We start from the raw sequence: 20,250 nt of genomic DNA on the forward strand, positions 1-20,250 counted from the left end.
TAAAGAATATCCATCTTTGCTGTTTGTGCTCACACTTACATTATGTGTAGCCCCCTCCATGGGGGCCTTGGCATCTAAAAGCCTTTCCCTTCCTACTACCTCTGTGCCTCCTACTGTATCAATGCTTAGTAAGAATCTGTCCATAACATGCTATGGAGCCTTTTGAATGTGGCTGATAAGAGCCAATTTCCTTTTTCCTCTGCTTAGTCCTGGATATAAGCCATTTTTAAACATCATTAAGCCACACCTGCAGAAGCTTAGTGAGATCACAGAAGAGCAGGTCCAGCCTGAAGCCTTCCAGCCGATGACTGTGGGTAAGACTCCTGAACAGACCAGCCCCCGGGCAGAGGAGAACAGGGGCTCCTCGGGCCATGGGGGCATCCCCCAGGGCGAGGTCGCAGGTGGCAGTCTGGTCAGCCGGAAAGAGGAGGCCACGGCGCGAGCAGAGGAGGAGGAACCTTTGCAAGATGGGACTTACGACTGTTCTGTGTCATAACAACAGTGAGTACCATCTCCATGGGCAGTATTAACTAGCATCAGCGTGCAACTGAGGACACTGTGACCTAGTTGGAAAATTTAACCAGGGGGAGAACACAGCTCAGAGACTCTGGTAAGGTATTATTAAATTTTAACTTTTTCTTCTATGAAATCTTGAGTCCATAAAAAATGTGATATCAAAAAAAAAAGATCATCTTTCATAAAAGTTTTTTTTTTAAGCTGCAGTGGAAAGTTGTACAGAATATTGTACATATGTACAATATGCGAACATTTTGGTTTTCTTAAAGATTGGTAGCTCTTAAACCACAGGGATCGCATTGCCCCAAATGAGCTTACTTTTTCACTACTTAAAGCTTCCTTTGTTTTCTGGTTTAGCGTGTGTTCTGGACTGCTTTTTAAAAATAAATGCTAAGGTGCTTGCTGTAGCTCATCAAGTGCTTGAGCTACCTGTTTGCCCCCTGGATCAAGAGCACTGGACTCCCTAGTTGGGCCTCTGAATAGATGCCTGCCCTGGTATAATAGGCACCTGTAACATGCTCCTCTTCTGGCCTGTTAATCCTGGTCCTCAATCGATGGAAGCTGTTTACCTGTGTCAGTGCCTGCTTTTTGTCTAGCTTTGTTCCTGCTAGGTGAGTGTAGGCAGAGGCCTGAGGAGTTCTTATCAATTATGCTATTAGATACCACTAAACTATTTTGTATCAAAGAATCGTATCTTTTTGTGAATAATTTTGTGTAAATATACTCAAAGGCACTGTTCCGATTTTTAGGGCTTGTACTATAATTTGTAAGGTTTTATGCTGGATTCTGCATGGCTATAGATACTCACTCTTAGAACAAAGACAGGGCTTGCTCTTCTTTCCAGATACAAGCACTCTTCATAAAGGAAGACAGATTTATTGGCTTGGTCATAAGGTAACAGAAATGGTCACACTGATCATGAAATGAAACAGGTTTTGTGCAAATTAATGTAGTTTCTTATTTATTGCTTTTGTAAATTGAATAAAAATGAACTCTATGTAAATAGACTGCTGAATCCTGTATTATCACGGCTACTAAAAGTTAGTATGTAAAGAATGCATTCATCATAACTTCTTAAATATTTTATGTATTTCTAGATATGACTTAAATTTTAGTTTTCATACATTATGAAAACACAATTGCAGACTCAGTTGCTTCAGACTAAACACATATCCACTGTATGTTTATCAATTACCCTATAACAGTATTAATTTAGATAGCTTGTTTGTACTGTGCAATTTGAACAAAGGAATGCAATGTTATTTTTTACAAAAACAAACTTATTTTTATAGTAACAACGTATTTGATGTGGACCAAATTCATACCACTATGTAAAACAGCCTCTCCTCGCATAGTGCAATTACAGTTTAGAAATAAAACTTTGTCCTCTATCCTTGCTTTTTAAAATTAATGGCTAGATTTAGTTGTCCTAGCCAGGTTTCCTTTGAAAGGAAACTCAAATTTGAAAAATGCTTTGTTCAAAAGTCATCAATGGTTTTAAATTACTGATTTTGATAATTTACTATCACTTACTTTTCACATTACAAGTGCAATACTTTCACATACTAAAACTCCTGAATTGGTGGAATATGTGATTACTGGTACCTGGCCCTTCTGGTGCTACGTTTATTTAAGCCTTTGTTTTAAACCACCTTTCCCTGAATCTTAAGATAGAAAATGTTTCCCATGTGAGTCCATGCAGCCCAGCAAGAAACTGAAGCAGTTCTTCTCCTGTCCTAGTCCATTATGAGAAGAACTAGCATTACTTTTGTGTTTGGTGTATTTAATCAATAGAAATGATTCACCATGGTAAACAGCCATGTTTACAGATATCCTAATGTGCTGCTGGGTTCATCTTTCACTCTTAAAAGCAGGGCACCATTAAGTTAACCATATTCCTATGGTTAATGCCATGACCGAAACTTTTCTTGTATAAAATACTTGTTTTGCAACCAACAGATATAGGTGGCCCCAAGGCAAAAAGATTGGCAGCTTTACAGAAAAACTTTTCTTTGGTAGTTATATACTTTAATTTTTTGAATCATATTTTAATTTTGCCTTGTTTGGATCACGTATTTGACTGTTTAAGCCATATTTAACCAATGAATTTAAATATTCAGTATAACTATTTGAAGTTTAAATTATTTGCTGATACCAAAACAAGTTATTTGGGGGTAGAGTTAACCTTTGCTTGTAATTAAAAGTTGCTGCTACTTCTGTAATGTGTATTTTTTTTTTTTAACTTGGTAAAGGGCAATAAAACCATTACATGAACTTTTTGTTTACTCATCAAGTTAACAGAAAAATATGTATGTATTAAAAGTCATATTTCATTATATAATTCCACCTTTTAGAATTTTCCTTATAACTAAAAATTTATATTTAAAATGTATATGGGTATACCATTTTATGGATATATTTCTTTACTCTTCAGTTGAGGGACATTTGGGAGAGATTCAACTCGGACACTGATATGCAGGCTTCTGTGTAGACGTAAGTTTTCAGTTCGCTTTAGGAGTGGAAACGTTGGGTTATGATAACTGGTTAATTTGCGGGGGTGGCAGGGGCTGGGGGGTGGGGTATGCTTAACTGTATTACAAAGTGCCTGTACCATTTTAAAAGAAAAAAAAAAAAACAAAACATTTCCACTAGTAGTGGATGAGGGTTCAAGTTTCTGTTGGTCAACATTTGTTTTTGTATTTTTGGTTATAGCCATCTGAGTTATGTATGAAGTCATATCTTATGGTTTAGATTTACATTTCCCTGATGGCTAACATCTTTTCATATATGATTATTAGCCATTCTCATCTCTTTGGAGAAAACTATATTCACATTCTTTGCCCACTTCACAAATGGCTCATTTATCTTATTGTTGATTTGCAAGAGTTCTTTATATATTCTAGACAGTTTTGCAAATATTTTTTCATTCTAAGGGCTTTTCACTTTCATGATACTGTCTTTTGAGACATGAAGTTTTTCATTTTGGTGAAGTCCCCAACTTTTTCTTTGGTTCCTTGAGCTTTTGGGTGTCATATCCAAGAAACCATTTCCGAATCCTAGGTTATGAAGATTTATGCTTATGTTTTTTTCTGTTTTATATTTTAGCACCTACATTTAGGTCTTTGATCCATTCTGAGTTAGTTTTTGTATATGGTATGAAGAGGTCTAACTTTGTTCTTTTGTATGTGACTACTCAGTTGTTATAATTTACTGAAAAGTTCACCGTTTACTGAAAAGATTTTTTTCCTATTGAATTGTTGAAAATCAACTGACTACAAACGAATGGGTTTATTTCTGGAACTGTCAGTTGTATTACATTGATTTCTGGGTCTTTCCTTGATGCCAGTATGACATTGTTTTGATTACTGTTGCTACCTAGAAAAAGGAAGTTTTGAACTTGAGAGCTGTTGAGTTTTTCAGGACCATTTTGGCTCTTCTGTGCCCCTTGCATTTCCATATGAGTTTAGAGTCACCTTGTCAGCTTGTGTGTGCACCCACACACACCTATAAGGCAGCTAGAAGTTTGATAAGGATTACATTCAGATCAATTTTTGGAAAATCTTGCCATCTTGATAATAGGCCTTCCAGCCCATGAACATGGAATGTCTTTCCAGTTATTCATGGCTTCAGTTTTCTTTCAGGAGGGTTTTATAGGTACTTTTAATAAGCTTATTAGTATTTTATTCTTGATGCTATTGCAAATAGAACTGTTTTGTTTTTGGATTATTGTTTGTTAGTATATAGAATAATTGATTTTTCTATGTTGCAGCTGCATCCTACAACACTATTCAATTCACTAACTATATAATAGGTTTTTTGTGTGGATTCCTTGGCATTTCCTGTATAGAAAGTCATGTCATCTATAATCAGAGCCTGGGCTAGAGCCTCCAATACACTATTCAAGTGGCAGTAAGTAGATACCCTCGTCTTTCTGATGTTAGGGGGAAAGTACTGAGTTTTCATTATACATTCGGATGTCAGCTGTTGAGTTTCCCATAGATGGCCTTTATCAGGTTAAGGAAGTTCCCTTCTATTAAATTTTTTATCGTAAAGAGGTGTTAACTTTGTCAAAAAAACTTCACTTCTGTTGAGATGATTATATTGTTGTCCTTTATTCTAATGACACAGTCTATTATGTTGACTTTTAGGTGTTAAACCCACATTCCATTCCTGGGCTAAACCTCATTTTGGTCATGATACAGGCCAAACTTGAAGAAAAGAAATTATCAGAACACTTGTTGTATTTTCACTAATCAAGTAAGGAAGTGCTAGTATTAAAAGAATACAGTACTGATGAACTTCAAAAATGCCCAAGATGTTTTTTCGAATAAAAACAGACATGAGGCATAGATGCATTTTGGCTTTATTGGCCCTAAAACACAAGGTATTATTAAGAACATAAGTTATTTGGCTGCTTCACCTTGTGCTGAACTGTTCTGAGGGAACTTACTTGGAAAGGGAGGTAACTTGCACGGAGCTCTTGGAGCTCACAAGTGGGTTCTGTATTTTGGGGCCTGGTGGTGTGCCCTCCTTGTGAGCAGCGGGTCACTGTCTGGCTGAAAGATAGTATTTTCTTCCCCCCGATCCCCCAATGAAAGAACATCTTTTATTGGCCCTTCAGTGATTTTCTTTGCCAACAGTGATGATAAAACTGCTAAACAGGCTATAGGCTCAACATTTAATTTCTGTGAAATTCAAATGCACAATTTCATTCCACAGTAAAATGGATTCCAGTTGAAGCCATGTTGAGTTCTTTGTTCACATGACCCTTTAAAATAGCAATTATACCCACAGGAGCCAACTAGGTCTTTCTAACAGCAGAGTTGTTGTATTTTTTTTTAAAGCTCTAAAAGGCTTTATGGATTTAAAATAACTCTTCAGATGAGGGGATTACAGGAAAATATAAACAATGATGGTCTGTTTCTCTGTTAATGATACTGACTAGTATTTAACATGTTTATTTCAGTTAAACTGTAAGGCAACAATTCATCCCTAGGAAACCAGTGAAAAGATAATGGACAGACATATTCATTTTTCCCACAGCTTCCTGAGTGTGCAGGCTGGCTTCTTAAGTAAGTGGTGGTAATGGTTTAGAAATATGATCAGCCCTATGTACATCTGCTAAAGTATGGAAACAGAAGTACTCCATGCAACCGTCGTTCTTGGGTGAATTTTAAGAATTTCTTCAAAATCACAATCCTTCACACTTTCCCCGAATGTGTAGTACTGTGCAAAAACAAGTTCTTCAGACTGCTGATCTGACAGTGTATTATTAAGAGCCATGAGTATTGTGTGCAATTATTTAACCATTTTTGGCATTAAAGCAGTCCCCCAGACTGTTAAGCATACCCTGAGTCTAATGTGCATCTTGTTACTGACCTTCTACAACATTAGAGCTTTATAATGCCAAAGAAAACCAAAACAAGAGCAAACTGTCCACATAGGAAAATAAAGGCAAAGAAAACCATGATTATTATCAAAAAGGAGTTAATAACATGCTTCCCAAGGCGGGGTGGGGCAGATGGGAATCACAGGGAACTCAGGTAGTGCCCTTCTTCCACATTTGGAAGTTTGCTTTTGCTTTTCTTTTCCCTATAAATAATTTCCAGTAATCTATTTCAGATTAACCAGAGAAACAGAATATATGCCTGTATTTTGAAATTCATTTAGATACTATTTTTCTCCACAATTGTGAGTCTATAAAAGCTATGAACAGTGCAGACTGTGTGTGTCACTTGAATCATCTAAGACTAATGATACAGCTGACCCTTGACAACATGGGTTTGAACTACAGGTCCAATTATACAGGGGTTTTTCATTGAATGGATATCACAGTACTACATGATCCATAGTTGAATCCACAGAGACAAAACCTTGTATACAGGGGTGTGATGATGCACATTTTCAACGGTGCAGAGGTCAGCACTCCTAACCCCTGTTGTTCAAGGGTCAGCTCTGTGGTTCTTACGAAGTCCAGGAGAAGCACTGGCTCCAGTGTCCATGCATGTGACAGCATGGTGCCGTTCAGCGCTGGCTGTAACGCTGCTGTCTGTGTAGGCCCAGTTTTTGAGGAAATAGGAGCACGATTCAGAATGCACACTGTATATATCGGACAAGCAGCTTTCTGCTCTTTCTGTTCAGGCAGATTTGAGTGCCACTGTTTTGTTTGTTTCACTATGGCTCTTTTAGCCCAACTTACTAAGGACAAAAAGAAAGCTAGCAGAATTTACCATTGCTCTCACCAAACTCTTCCACTGCTGGAGCCAACAGCCATCTTCCTCAACATGAAAAGTACCTCTAAGTCCTAGAGCTGCTGTTGTGCAGGACCTAAACACCAACAGCTAGAAGGACACGCCAGTGCAAGCCACAGGTCCTCAAGTCTCAGGAAAGCCAGCTCTGCCAGACACAGTAAGTTACTGAGAAACTAACCTGTTCAACTGGCTAGAAAACAAGGACCCAATGCATCAATAATATTATGCCCTGAAGGATTAACTTTGGATGACAATATTCTGTTCATTCCTTTTTTTAAAATCAAAATGTCCAGCCACTCCCACTCTCCTCCCACCCCCAGAACAGCCAGCTGGGGCACCTCAGTGCTCTGAGAAGGGAAGTTCATGTCCTGTACTTCCACAGACAGTATTCTAAACCAGAAGAGCCTGGAAACCCCAAAAGGAAGCAAGTATTGAAAACCACCTCAGAAAAGCATCCCAACGATGGATCTTAGTGACCATGTGTCTGAAGGACAGGAGCCACCACTTCAATACAGGTTTCCACATCAGAGTACTAGGGCCTTAGAGCCACCAAGCACACTCTAAAGACTGCCCACAAGGCTGCCCAGAGAAGCACAGCTCCCAGCACAGGCTGGGGCCTCAGAAGCCTGTCTTCATCTCAAATTTCTTATGACTGATCATTAATTCCTGTGATACTTTACCTACCATCTACTGACACAAAAAACAATGGTCTTGGGCTTTAACTGGAAATGTCATTTGTATCATTAACAAGGGATTTACAGTACCTTCTGCATCTTTCATGATCCTAAGGGTTCAACTATTAAAACTGGTTTGCTGGCTTTTGTTCTTAAGGTCATATAAAATGACACGTGTGTGTAGTACCCATGTGTGCTTAAGTGCCAGAAAACTGGTATTTTCAAGTGTCAAAAGGGCCATGCACTCTACTCCACAGTGTAACCATTATAGATCATGCCCAGCCCTGAAGAGTGTTAGCCCACAAAGCTCTTAGAACATATGCTCATTAAAATTCACTGACTTACATACAACCGTCCATGCAACATAAGGAGAAACTGTGCCACATGGAGTATCCCACTGGATATGTACTTAGAGCTCATCCACAAGATTAAAATACAAAGAGATTGTAGGTGCACACCCAGGCAGAGGGAAATGTCCAATCTGGGAACTTCTCTCTCAGAGCATCCAGCTGGGAGGATCTGTCTTCCCCAGAAAAATAGTGGGCAGCAATAGCCACAGTGACCATTCCTTCAGGCTGTTCTTCCAAGACCTACAGGAGAAAGTTAATTAGTTCTCTAGCTCTAAGGAGTCAGAACACTGACTAATCCCAAGGGTCTTGCCAAATACCACCCTGGGAACCTGATCAGTGATAGCAGCGATGATGGGATCATCACACCTGTACTTCTATCCAGAAGTGCCATGTGGAGGCCTGGAGTCCATGGGAATAAAAGACAAAGTAGTCCCCTCCTTTACTTGTGACTGGGGTGCCGTTGCCGAGAGACCACTGAGAAAGCGTAGCCCCTTTGTGGGTTCGAACATAGAATGACATATGGCTTGGTCCTGTAGGATAAAAGGAAGAACAGTTAAAACCACCTTCAAGAAAAGCAACCCAAACCAGACTACGAAGTTCATGCTTCACTAGCAATAAAGACACTCAGTACAAACCTAGTGGAGGGCTTTCAGTCTGGATGTTCATTATGAATCAACAAGGTAAGCAATGAGGTGCAGAAAAAGCACAGAGTTCATAATAAGAAAACTTGTGTTTACACCTTGGCCCAGGCATTTAAACATACAAGAACCTACCTATCACTCAGAAGCCCTTCTTCAGAAATCTAGAGAATAACTGCAAAAACCAGAGCAAAAGAGCACTGAGGATTTTAGCATATCCACATACATTGTATTAAGACAAATATTAATGTAAAAGTGGAAGACTAATGTGCAAATGCTGCCTGTAACAAACAGGGAAAGGGGAAAGCAGATAAAACTGTTGTTGGCTTTGTGCTTTAAAAAAGTTTCTGGCACTTAAGATTTATATTTTTGTTTTGATCACCTATTTAATTTTTTGCTATTTGTATGCCAGTTTTTGTGGGATTCTTATCAGCTTATACATCATAGAAATAAGAACACAAATACAGCAAGTAAAACACAAGTAATTATAAATACTGTGAGGCAGTTGCGACTGCAAGTATTGGTCATAAAAATAAATGTGAATAGACACAACCCAGCTACTAAAAGAAAAATGTAGCTTACAAAACTAGACCTAACCACATACTGTATCCCAAGATATTCAGAAAGGGTAAAAATAAAGAACAAAGGTTATTTCAGGCAAGTGGACAGAGTCTTTAAAAGATAAGGAAATATTACAGATGAAATCAATGAAATAGACAGTAGAACAAACCAACCTAGTAATCAAAAATCTGTTTTGTGTTTTTAAACTTAAGATGATCACTCGGTAACCTGACTGGAAAAGAGGCAGGGGAAAAGAGCAGAGCAAACACTAATGTACACAAAGATAAACAAGAGCTGATTCATGTCAGTGTATGACAGAACCACTACAATACTGTAAAGTAATTAGCCTCCAATTAAAATAATTTTTTTAAACTACCAATAATAGAATTAAAAATGACACAACCAACAACAAAAAAAAAGAGAAGAAATGTTAAAAATCACTACATAATCACTATTATTTCCATAAGTTTGAAAACCTGAATGAAATGGGTACATTGCTAGGAAAATACAGGTTATCAAAATTGAACACAGAGATAATAAAGCTAAAACAGGCCAATCTCTCTAGAAAAAGAAACCACTCTAAGAAAAAAAGCACCTGGCACAAGGGGTCTCAGGAATTCCAGCCAACTTTTCAACAGAACAGTTCTAATGCCCCATAAACTGCTGCAAGACAGGAAAAGGAAGGAAAACTTACCAACTGTTTTGTGATCTGTAACAGTCACAGTGTGTTTACATTTATAATGTATACCTAAATTGTTAAAAACAGTGCTCAAAACACCCCAAACCAGTATCATGCATCACATTAAGAAAATACATGATAACCTAATATACCATGAGAGAAAAATTCGATGATTATTTTTATAGATGCTAAAAAAGATTTTCACAAAATTAAAACCTATTCTTTATTAAAAAACATTGAAGGAATGTTAAGTTTTGAATGCTTATTTAACATCATTAAAAATATACACTCTTTTAGTCCTAAAGTCAATATCTTACATAACAGCAAAACACTAGAGACTGTGGTTCTAATGCCAAGAACTAGGCAAGGATGCTTACTATCTACACAACTGTTGTATATTAGAAGTACAGGATATACTGTTTATATACAGACCAGAGGCATACGAGTTGGTAAAGAAATACTGTATTTACACATGGTATACAGTAGTTAACAAACTACACCTGAGGTCTGCGTTAGTATGGCTCTTGGGCTAAGAATGGGTTTTTCGCTTTTAAAGAGTGGCTAGCAAAAAAGGAAAGAATCTATAACAGAGACATATGGCAAAGCCTACAGTATTTACTATCTAGCCCTTTAAATTTTGGCGGTTCTTGGTATACCTGGAGAACATTAGTATCAATGATTAAAAATATTAAAAGATTCAGTAAGATAGCAAGATGGATAGGGTGATTCAACATTACAGTGTCAGTTCTTAACTTATAAATTTGTAATGACCCTAACTACAATAATTTTATATTAGAGAATACTAAAGTTCTAAATACTAAAATTAATAAGCATGTAAAGAATGGCAAGGAAAACAGTGAAAACCAAAAACTACAAAGGATCTTCACTCTCCTAATCATTAAATGATTAAGCTTCTATAATTTTAAGAAATGTGGTAACTGGTACACAAACAGACCGTCATACCACCAATTTTCTTTTTAATGATTTCTTAACCTTTGTAATCACGAAACACAGGCCAGTAGATGTGCAATCTGCCTGTCAGGGACCTGATTTTTATTGGAATTCTCCAAATTGTACAGGAAGGAGAGAGATTTAAATTTTTCTGTGCTTCCTTTTTACAGGCTAGCATTTAAATAAAAACCAATTTACTGGCATGAACAAGAAAACCAGTTGGTACAAAATGAGTTTATTCCTAATTAAATTGTTAAAGCCTAGAAAAGGGAAGTATTCACCTAAGAGGTATCAGCTAGAGCCCTTATCTCTCACAAGTACTTCATCCCACTGCTTAACAACCAAATCTTACTATTTCACTACTACCACCTTGTGTCCTCCAGCTTCCCTTATCCACTAGATTTTCAAGTCCCTTCTGTGTTAAAACTGAATGAACTATGCCTTCACACAATAAATGCAGTTACTTTTCACAACTGATATGATGGCCACTGGTCACCAAAAAATACAAAACCCAACAGACTATGTGCAGAAGAGAAAGTTCAGAAGAAAGTGGGCAAAGCTGTGAGGGATAGAGAGTCAAAATTTTGACAAGAGCACCAAAGTGACTCAGTAAGCAGAGTCTTCAACAGATGGTGCTGGAACTGAATATGTGTAAGGGAAAAGGGCCTTGACCTCTACCTCAGGCCATACACAAAAATTAATTCAAGGTGGATCCTAAGCCTAAACATAAAAACTTAAAGCTGTAAAGTTTCTATAAGAAAACGAAGTCTATCTTCATAATGTCTGGGTAGACAAGCTTTTTGGAAGACACATAAAGCATTAATCCTAAAAGAAAAGCTTGATAAGATAGAAGTCTCATCAGAAGACATCAATAAGAAAATGAATGGGCAAGAAAATCTGGTAACACAGGTATCTAATAAAAGATTGTGTCTAGAATATATAAACTCCTCTAAGACAATAAGCCCAGTTTTTTAAAGGGAAAAAGACGTGAGGAAACAAAGCATATGAATGGCCAATAAGTACTTCAAAAAGTGTTCCACATCTTAATTATAAGAGGAATTCAAAAGATACTACCACTCAACACCTATAAGGAATGATAAAATGAAAAAACAAAGGAAAAACCAGCAAATTCAGGAAGAATGCAAAGCAACTGAAATTCTTGTATACTGGTAGAGAAAAATGGAAACAACATTTTTAGAAAGTTAAACATAAGTCCATCCTATGAACTAAACAATTCCACTACTAGGTATTTATCTACAAGAGGTGGAAAACATATTCCCAAAAAGCTTTTCATAAGAATGTTTATAACAGCTTTATCCACCTTAGCCCCAAACTGGAAAGAGCCCAGGTATCCATCAATAGGAGAGAGATAAGCCACGAGACAGTCTGACTACTGACTGATACACTGACTACTAGTCAGCAGTGAAAAGGAACAAAATATTGACAACTTGAAAACACCACAGCTCAATCTGAAATACATTATGCTTAACTGACCAGACACTATTACATACTGGATGATTCTATGTGTATATATGAAATTCAAGAACAGGCAAATCAAATCTCTTAATGCAGAAATCAGAAGGTGCTGCTCAGGCTCAGGGGGACTAGAATGTAATGGAACTTTATGGGGTGATGGAAATATTTGTGTTTTGATAGGGGGTTATGTATGATTTTATCAAAACTAATGGAACTGTAAGATCTGGACATGTCAATGTATGTAAATTAGGCCTTATAATAGAAATATATTTTATATTTATATATGAATGAATAAAAAGCAAGAGGGAAAGTTATGTTTGAAGATACTTTTCACTCAAAGATTCGGACATGACTGAGCGACTTCACTTTCACTTTTCACTTTCATGCATTGGAGAAGGAAATGGCAACCCACTCCAGTGTTCTTGCCTGGAGAATCCCAGGGACGGCGGAGCCTGGTGGGCTGCCGTCTATGGAGTCGCAGATAGTCGGACACGACTGAAGCGACTTAGGAGTAGCAGCAGACAAACAGGATATGTAGAAAAAGTTAATTATTTTATAGAACTGGCTCATGTGACTGTACAGGCTGGCAAATCCAAACCTGCAGGAGGCTCAGGCAGGCTGGAGACTCAGGGAAGAATTAGAATCCCCAGGACTTGCTGGCAAAACTCCCCCTCCTTGAAGAAGGCAAGTTTTTTTTTTTTTTTAAGGCTGTCAGCTGATTGAACAAAGCCCACCATGGTTATGGAGAACAGCCTTGCTTTACTCAAAATTTACTGATTTAAATTAAATGTCAATCCTATCCAAAAAATACCTTCACTAGAAATAACAAACATGGTTTTCCCTTGTATCTGAATACCATCTTAAAAAAAAAAACTGTCAAATGTAACTCAACAAATTGAGTGCCCATTAGGCGGTAGTAATATTTACTGGGCACAGAGACTAGAAAGAAAAACAAAAACACGTCCATATCTGCCTCCCTTGAATGCTAGTGGAAAATCAGATATGAACTAAATAACCATGATACAAGGAGGTCAGTGCTACAATCGAGATACGTACAAAAGGCACAAAATAGATAGCAGTTGCTCAGTCTGTTAGAGACAATGAAAGAAAGGTCTGAATAATACTGACATTTTGCCAAGAGAAGAAACAGAGTTCCAAAGAGAGAGAAACGAGAAAACATCACTCTCACCAAGAGGGAGTGTGTGACGATGGAAATGAGCACTTGGATGCAGCTAAGGAGTGCATAAGGGAAGTTCTGAAAAAGCTGAAATAGGTACATAAGCCAGATTACCAAAGACCAAACATGCTCTCTCCCAAAAAATTGGAGTGCATTCTGCAGCAACAGGAAATCACAGAAAAGCTCTTTTACTTAGGGAAGTGACATGATCAAGTATACTTTTGCAAAATAATATTAGAAGACTTCAAACCACCATTTGAGAAACTCAAGGACCTGACTACTAGTTCTAAACATGGTAAATATACCAAGAAAGGTAAACAAACTGTCTGCTAATGCCAGGCCAAATGCTCTTGCGATCTACCTGACGACAAATATCTGACAATGAAAGTTTTTAAATAAGGCTCCTTAAAAATTATTGCTTCAATTACTTTTAGAAACACTGTAAGCCCTCAAGTTGCTGATCAAATAAGTCTGAGGAGGAAAAAAATCCCACATGTAACATTAAAAAGCTTAAGAAGTGAAAGAGAAAGAGAGAAAAGTATCTGACTTATTCACTGCTTCAGAGGTCAACTTGAGATACTATGTTATAAAATGTCCCTACTACCCATGAAGCAGTATAGTGTTACTTGAAAGTTAACTTACTGAAAGCTTGAAACCACTGAAAGTAATGTTTAACAAGTATAATTAAAATGCTAATATATCAATACAAAATTTAGGCTTTAAGAAAGTAGGGAAAACCACTAGGTAATTCAGGTATGGCCTAAATCAAATCACTTATGATGATACAGTGGAAGTGACGAATAGATCAATGGGATTATATCTGGTAGAGAGTGTGCCTGAAGAACTATGAATGGAAATTAGTAACACTGTACAGGGGGCAGTGACCAAAACCATCCCTAAGAAAAATGCAAGAAGGCAAAATGGTTGTCTGAGAAGGCTTTACAAATAGCTTAGGAAAGGAGAGAAATGAAAGGCAAGGCAGAAAGGGAAAGATTCATCCAACTGAATGTAGAGTTCCAGAGAACAGCAGGGAGAGATAAGAAGGCCTAAAATGAACAATGCAAAGAAGAAGAGGAAAACAATAGAACGGGAAAGACCAGAGCTCTCTTCAAGAAAATTAGAGACATCATGGGAACACTTCAGACAAAGATGGGCACAATAAAGGACAGAAATAGTAACGACGTAACAGAAGCAGAAGAGATTAAGAAGACATGGCAAGAATACATTGGTGAACTGTACAAAAAAGGTCTTCATGACCCATTGTGGTCACTCACCTAGAGCCAAACATCCTAGAGTATAAAGTCAGTGGGCCTTAGGAAGCATTACTACAAAGTTACTGCAGGTGATAGAATTGCAGCTGGGCTATTTAAAACCCTGAAAGATGATACTGTTAAAATGCTGCACTCAGTATGTCAGCAAATTTGGGAAACTCCCTGGTGGCTCGGACAGTAAAGAATCTGCCTGCAATGCAGGAAACCTGGGTTCAATTCCCGGGTCAGGAAGATCCCCTGGAGAAGGGAATGGCTACCCACTCCAGTATTCTTGCCTGGAGAATTCCACGGACAGAGGAGCCTGGCAGACTACAGTCCATGGGGATGCAAAGAGTTGGACACGACTGAGTGACACTTTCACTTTCAGCAGTGGCCACAGGACTGGGAAAGGTCAGTTTTCATTCCAGTCCTAGAGAAAAAAATGCCAAAGCATGCTTAAACTGTCACACAGTTGTGTACATTTCTCATGGTAGCTAGGTTATGCTCAAAATCCTTCAAGCTAATCTTCAGCAGTATGTGAACCAGGAATTTCCAGATGTACAAGCTGGGTTTAGAAAAGGCAGAGGAACCAGAGATCAAATTGCCAACATTCATTGGATCATGGAGAAAGCAAGGGATTTCCAGAAAAATTTCTGCTTCATTGACTACACTAAAGCCTTTGACTGGGTGGATCACAACAAACTGTGGAATATTCTTAAAGAGATGGGAGTACCAGACCACCTTAGAACCAACGGTTAGAACCGGACATGGAACAACTGACTGGTTCAAAATAGTGAAGAGAGTACAACATAGCTGTATATTGTCATCCTGCTTATTTAACATATATGCAGAGTATATCATGTGAAATGCCAGGGTGGATGAATCACAAGGTGGAGTCAAGATTGCTGGGAGTTATATTAACAACCTCAGGGACATAGTTAACAGTCTAAAGGCAGAAAGTGAAGAGGAACTAAAGAGCCTCTTGAGGACGGTAAAAGACGAGTGAAAAAGCTGGCTTGAAACTCAATTCAAAAAACTAAGATGATGACATCTAGTCCTATCACTTCATGGCAAAGAGAAGGGGAAAAGGTTGAAGCAGTGACAGATTTAATTTTCTTGGGCTCCAAAATCACTGTGGATGGTGACTGCAGCCATGAAACTAAATAATGCGTGCTCACTGGAAGGAAAGCTATGACAAACCTAGACAGTGTATTGAAAAACAAAGACATCGCTTTGCTGACAAAAGTTCGTATAGTCAAAGCTAAGGTTTTTCTAGTAGCATGTATGGATGTGAAAATTGGACCATAGAGAAGGCTGAGTGCTGAAGAATTGCTTCTTTTGAATTGTGCTGGAGAAGACTCTTGAGAGTCCCTTGGACAGTAAGGAGATCAAACCAGTCAATCCTAAAGGAAATCAACCCTGACTGTTCATTGGAAGGACTGATGCTGAAGCTCCAATACTTTGGCCACTTGTTGTGAAGAGCCAACTCATAGGAAGAGACCCTGATGCTGGGAAAGACTGAAGGCAAAAGAGAAAGGGGCAAAGGATGAGATGGTTAGATAGCATCACCAATTCAATGAACATGAATTTAAGCAGACTCTGGGAACTAGCTGAAAAACACCACCATCAAAAACATTCATAGTACTTCAACACCAGAATACACCTTCAAGCTCACATGAGACATTCACCAAGAGACCATATCTTGCACCATAAAACACACTTCAATAAATTTAGAACAGAAATACTAAGTATGCTCTTAGACCCCAATGAAATTATGCTAGAAATCGATACTGAAAAACAAATGTTAACAAAGTAAAGTGAACCAGCATTTGAATTTATGAGATGCACCAAAATAGTGTTTAGTGGGAAAAATACAGCACTGAAAGCATACATTAGAAAAGATGATCTAAAATCAATACTCTTAAGCTTCCACTTTAATAAAATGGATTTAATCTACACTTCTTTTTCTAAACTAAGTAGAAAAAAATAAGTAATTAAAAACAGCAGAAATTCATAAAATTGTAATAGGAAGTCAAGACCAGTTCTTTGAAAAGATCAGTAAAACCAATAAGGCTCTAGCTAGGCTAAGGAAAAAAGAGAAGACACAGATTACTAATCTCAGAAGTCAAGTAGGTGACAACACTATAGGATGAGCCCGTGGACAGTAAAAGAACAATGAAAGAATATTAGGAACACTGTAGGCACCAAAATTTGATAACCCAAATGAAATAGACCAATTCCTTCCAAGACACAATCTGCCAATACACACACAAGAAAAAACAGAGGATCTGAAAGTCTTTTCTTAAATGAAATTGAATGATTAACAACCTTCCAAAACAGAAAGAACCAGGCCCAGATGAGTTCACTAGTGAATTCTACCAAATATTTAAGGAAGAAATTATAAAAATTCTCTTCCATTTCTTCCAGAAGATAGGAACAAAAGGAATAATTTCTAATTAATTTTGAGGCCAGCATCACCCTCATACCAAAACCACACAGAGACATGACAGGAAAACCTAAACATCAGTATTCCTTCATAAACACAGATGTAAAAATCCTCAACATAATATTAGAAAATCAAATCCAACTAAGAATTATACACTACAACCAAGTGGAATTTATTCCAGGTATACAAGATTGGTTCAACATGTAAAAATCAAGTAATATAATCCATCACATAAACAGGGTAAAAGAAAAACCACAAGGTCATATCAAAAGACAGAAAAATATTTGATAAAATCCAACATTCATTTACAATAGAAACTAGCAGCAAACTAAAAACAGATAGGAACTTCCTCAACCTGATAAAGAACATCCACAGAAAATATACTCAGCTAATATCATCCTCAGCAGGTAAGAAAGCTTTCTCATTAAGGTCAGGAACAAGGCAAGGATGACCTCCTCTTACCACTCAGTTTCAAAATCAAACTAGGAAGTCCTAGCTAATGCCACGAGATAAGGAAATATAAAGACTGGGAAGAAAGAAACAAAACTGCCTTTGTAAATGACATGATCATCTATGTAGAAAATCAGAAAGAATCAACCAAAGGAATCCTGGAACTAACAATTATAGCAAGGTTATAGGATACAAGGTTAATACACAGAAATCAGTTGCTTTCCTATATACCATCAGTGAGCAATACTATTTACATTAGCATCTCAAAAATTACATACTGAGGTATAAATCTCACAAGATACGTATAAAATCTATATGAGCAAAAGTGTGAAACTACAGAAATAAGATATAAATAAATGGAGAGATTCCATGTCATGGATCGGAAGAGTCAATAATGATGTCATTTTCCCGCACTTGATCCATAGGTTCAATGCCATTCCAATCAAAATCACAAAAAGCTATTTTGTGCAAAACCAATACAGTATTGTAAAGTAAAATTTTTTTAAAAAAAGCTATTTTGTGGGTATTGCCAAATTGATACATGGAAAGACGAAAGACAGGCAATAAGCAGTATACTGAAGAAAAGTAAAGTCGAGACACTGACATTACTCAACTCCAAGAAATACTATAAAGCTACAGAAATCAAGACAGTGCAGTTAATGGAGAAAGAATAGAGAAACAGATGAGTAGAACAAAATAGAGCCCAAAATAGTCCCACACAAATACAGTCAACTGATCTTTGGCAAAGGCAACTCAGTGGAGACAGGACAGTCTTCAACAAATGGTACTGGAACAGATGCAAAAAAATCAATCTAGACACAGACCGTACACCTTTCACAAAAATTAGTTCCAAACATATCACAGACATAAGTGTAAAAAGCAGAATTTTAAAACTTCTGGAAGGTAACATCAGAGAGAATTTAAAGACCTTGGGTTTGGCAGTGATTTTTAGGTACAACACCAAAAGTGCATGCCATTAAAAGAAAGTTGGACTTCAATAATTTAAAACACTTATGCTCTGTGAAAAACCCTTGTTAAGATATGAAAATACAAACTGGGAGGAAATATTTGCAAAATGCATGATAAAGGACTTGTACCCGTATATGAAGAACTCTTAAATCTCAACAATAAATTAATAAATGGACAAAAGATCAGAATAGACACCTCACCAAAGAAGTTATACACATGGCAAATAAGTATGAAAAGATGCTAACAACATATGTCATTAGGGAATGACAAAACGGTAACGAGATACCACTACACATCTATAAGAATCACTAAACTCCAAAACACTAACAGCACCAATGCTGGTGAGAATGCAGAGCAACAGGAACTCCAATTCCTTGCTGGTAGGAGTTCATACTTTGGCAAACACTTCGGCAGCTTCTTACAAAGGTAAATAGAGGCTTATTGTACAGTCCAGCGATTGCACTCCTAGATCTTTATCCAAATGAGTTGAAAACTTATTCTACACAAAAATTTGCACACAAGTGTTTATAGCAGCTTTATTCAGAATTGCCAGAAACTAAACAACCAAGATATTCTTCAACAGATCAGCAGATAAACTGTGGTACATTCACAGCAATAAAAAGAAATAAGCTATCAAGCCATGAAAAGACATAAAAGCACCTTAAATGCAAATTACTAAATAAGCCAATCTGGAAAGGGTACCAAGTAAAATACCACGCTATATGATATTCTGGAAAAGGCAAAACAATGGATACGGTAAAAGGTCAGTGGTTGCCAGAGGGCGTGAGCAGAGAGATCACCGAGCGGACTTGAGGGCGGTGAATCTATGCTGTATGATATTGTAATAATGAATACATGACAATACGCATTTGTCACAACCCACAGAACTGAGCAGCACAAAGAATAAACTAAGGACTTTTGTTATTAATAACGTATCAATGTTGGCTTATCAGTGATATGTTCCACACTTACTGCTAAAGGAGAATAATAAGGGAAGCTGGAGGGTGGGGGAGGGCAGACATGGGAAATGTTTGTACTTTCTGCTCAAATTTTTCTGTAAACTTTTTCTAAACTGCTCTAAAAAATAAAGTATTTTATTTTAAAAATCATAACCAGCTTTAATTCCTTTTAAAAATGCTAAGTTCTTCCTAAGTTGCTGGTCACTATTATAAATTTGAGGAAAAAATATATGTGCGTATTGAAATTTTTAAGAAGGGAAAGAAGAAAAAAACTATTTGACTTACCTGTTGCTTCAAAGGTCAGCTTTATGGAATCCCAGGGTGTTTGTTCTTTGGATACAAGTCTGAAATGAGCAGGTTCTCTTGGAGAAACTTCCGGGGCAGGAAGATACCAGTTTTTCCTATTTGGAAAGGTAACTTCAATATTTAGGTTGCTTTATTGATTAACTTCTAGCTATAACTCATGGACACGCTCAGAATATAAAAAACAACATAAAATCTGATGGAAATAATGATAAACAATGTGAGTTTCTCTGAAGCCCAGGTTATTATGTAGTAAAACCTTCCTGAAGTTAGGAACAAGGATCCCAGGTGATCTGAGTTCCATTACCCACACTATTTCTTCTCCTCCATTCCTTCACTGCCAAACCATTAAACTTCCCAGAAATAAAACAATTAGAAACTGATGCTTAGCTGCTTGCTATCTCTTAGACCAGTTAAGAGGGCTACCCTTCGTTCAGGTTTCTAGAGGAAAGACGTCCTAAATTTGAAAAAGCAAAATTTTGAAGAAAAAAAAAAAAAACTCCTGAGTGTTTTGTCTGTAGTGATATCAGAGCTTTTGTACTGATAAAAATAATACAACACTCAACTTCTCTGTTAACCAGTTTAAATAACAGAGTACCG

General features: G+C 37.3%; 2 protein-coding genes across 10 annotated transcripts in view; one reads left to right on the top strand and one right to left on the bottom strand.

The window, feature by feature from the left end:
• RIC1 (RIC1 homolog, RAB6A GEF complex partner 1) overlaps window positions 1–19,497 on the top strand; it is a 156,142-nt gene extending 136,645 nt beyond the window's left edge. For all 9 annotated transcript variants that reach the window (XM_042243427.2, XM_042243429.2, XM_042243428.2 and 6 more), the window contains one exon: window positions 208–19,497. In XM_042243427.2, coding sequence (XP_042099361.1) covers window positions 208–496 — 289 coding nt within the window. In that variant the 3' untranslated portion in view covers window positions 497–19,497. The remainder of the gene's footprint in view (window positions 1–207) is intronic.
• Window positions 4,864–20,250, bottom strand: part of ERMP1 (endoplasmic reticulum metallopeptidase 1) — a 61,321-nt gene continuing 45,934 nt past the window's right edge. The window contains exons 13-15 of the mRNA XM_004004366.6: window positions 19,633–19,748; window positions 8,158–8,321; window positions 4,864–8,031 (exon numbers count right to left, since the gene is read on the bottom strand). Of these exons, the coding sequence (XP_004004415.3) occupies window positions 7,870–8,031; window positions 8,158–8,321; window positions 19,633–19,748 (442 nt within the window). The 3' untranslated portion in view covers window positions 4,864–7,869. The remainder of the gene's footprint in view (window positions 8,032–8,157; window positions 8,322–19,632; window positions 19,749–20,250) is intronic.

Source organism: Ovis aries, chromosome 2, assembly GCF_016772045.2.
Source record: "Ovis aries strain OAR_USU_Benz2616 breed Rambouillet chromosome 2, ARS-UI_Ramb_v3.0, whole genome shotgun sequence".
Lineage (NCBI taxonomy): Eukaryota > Metazoa > Chordata > Mammalia > Artiodactyla > Bovidae > Ovis > Ovis aries.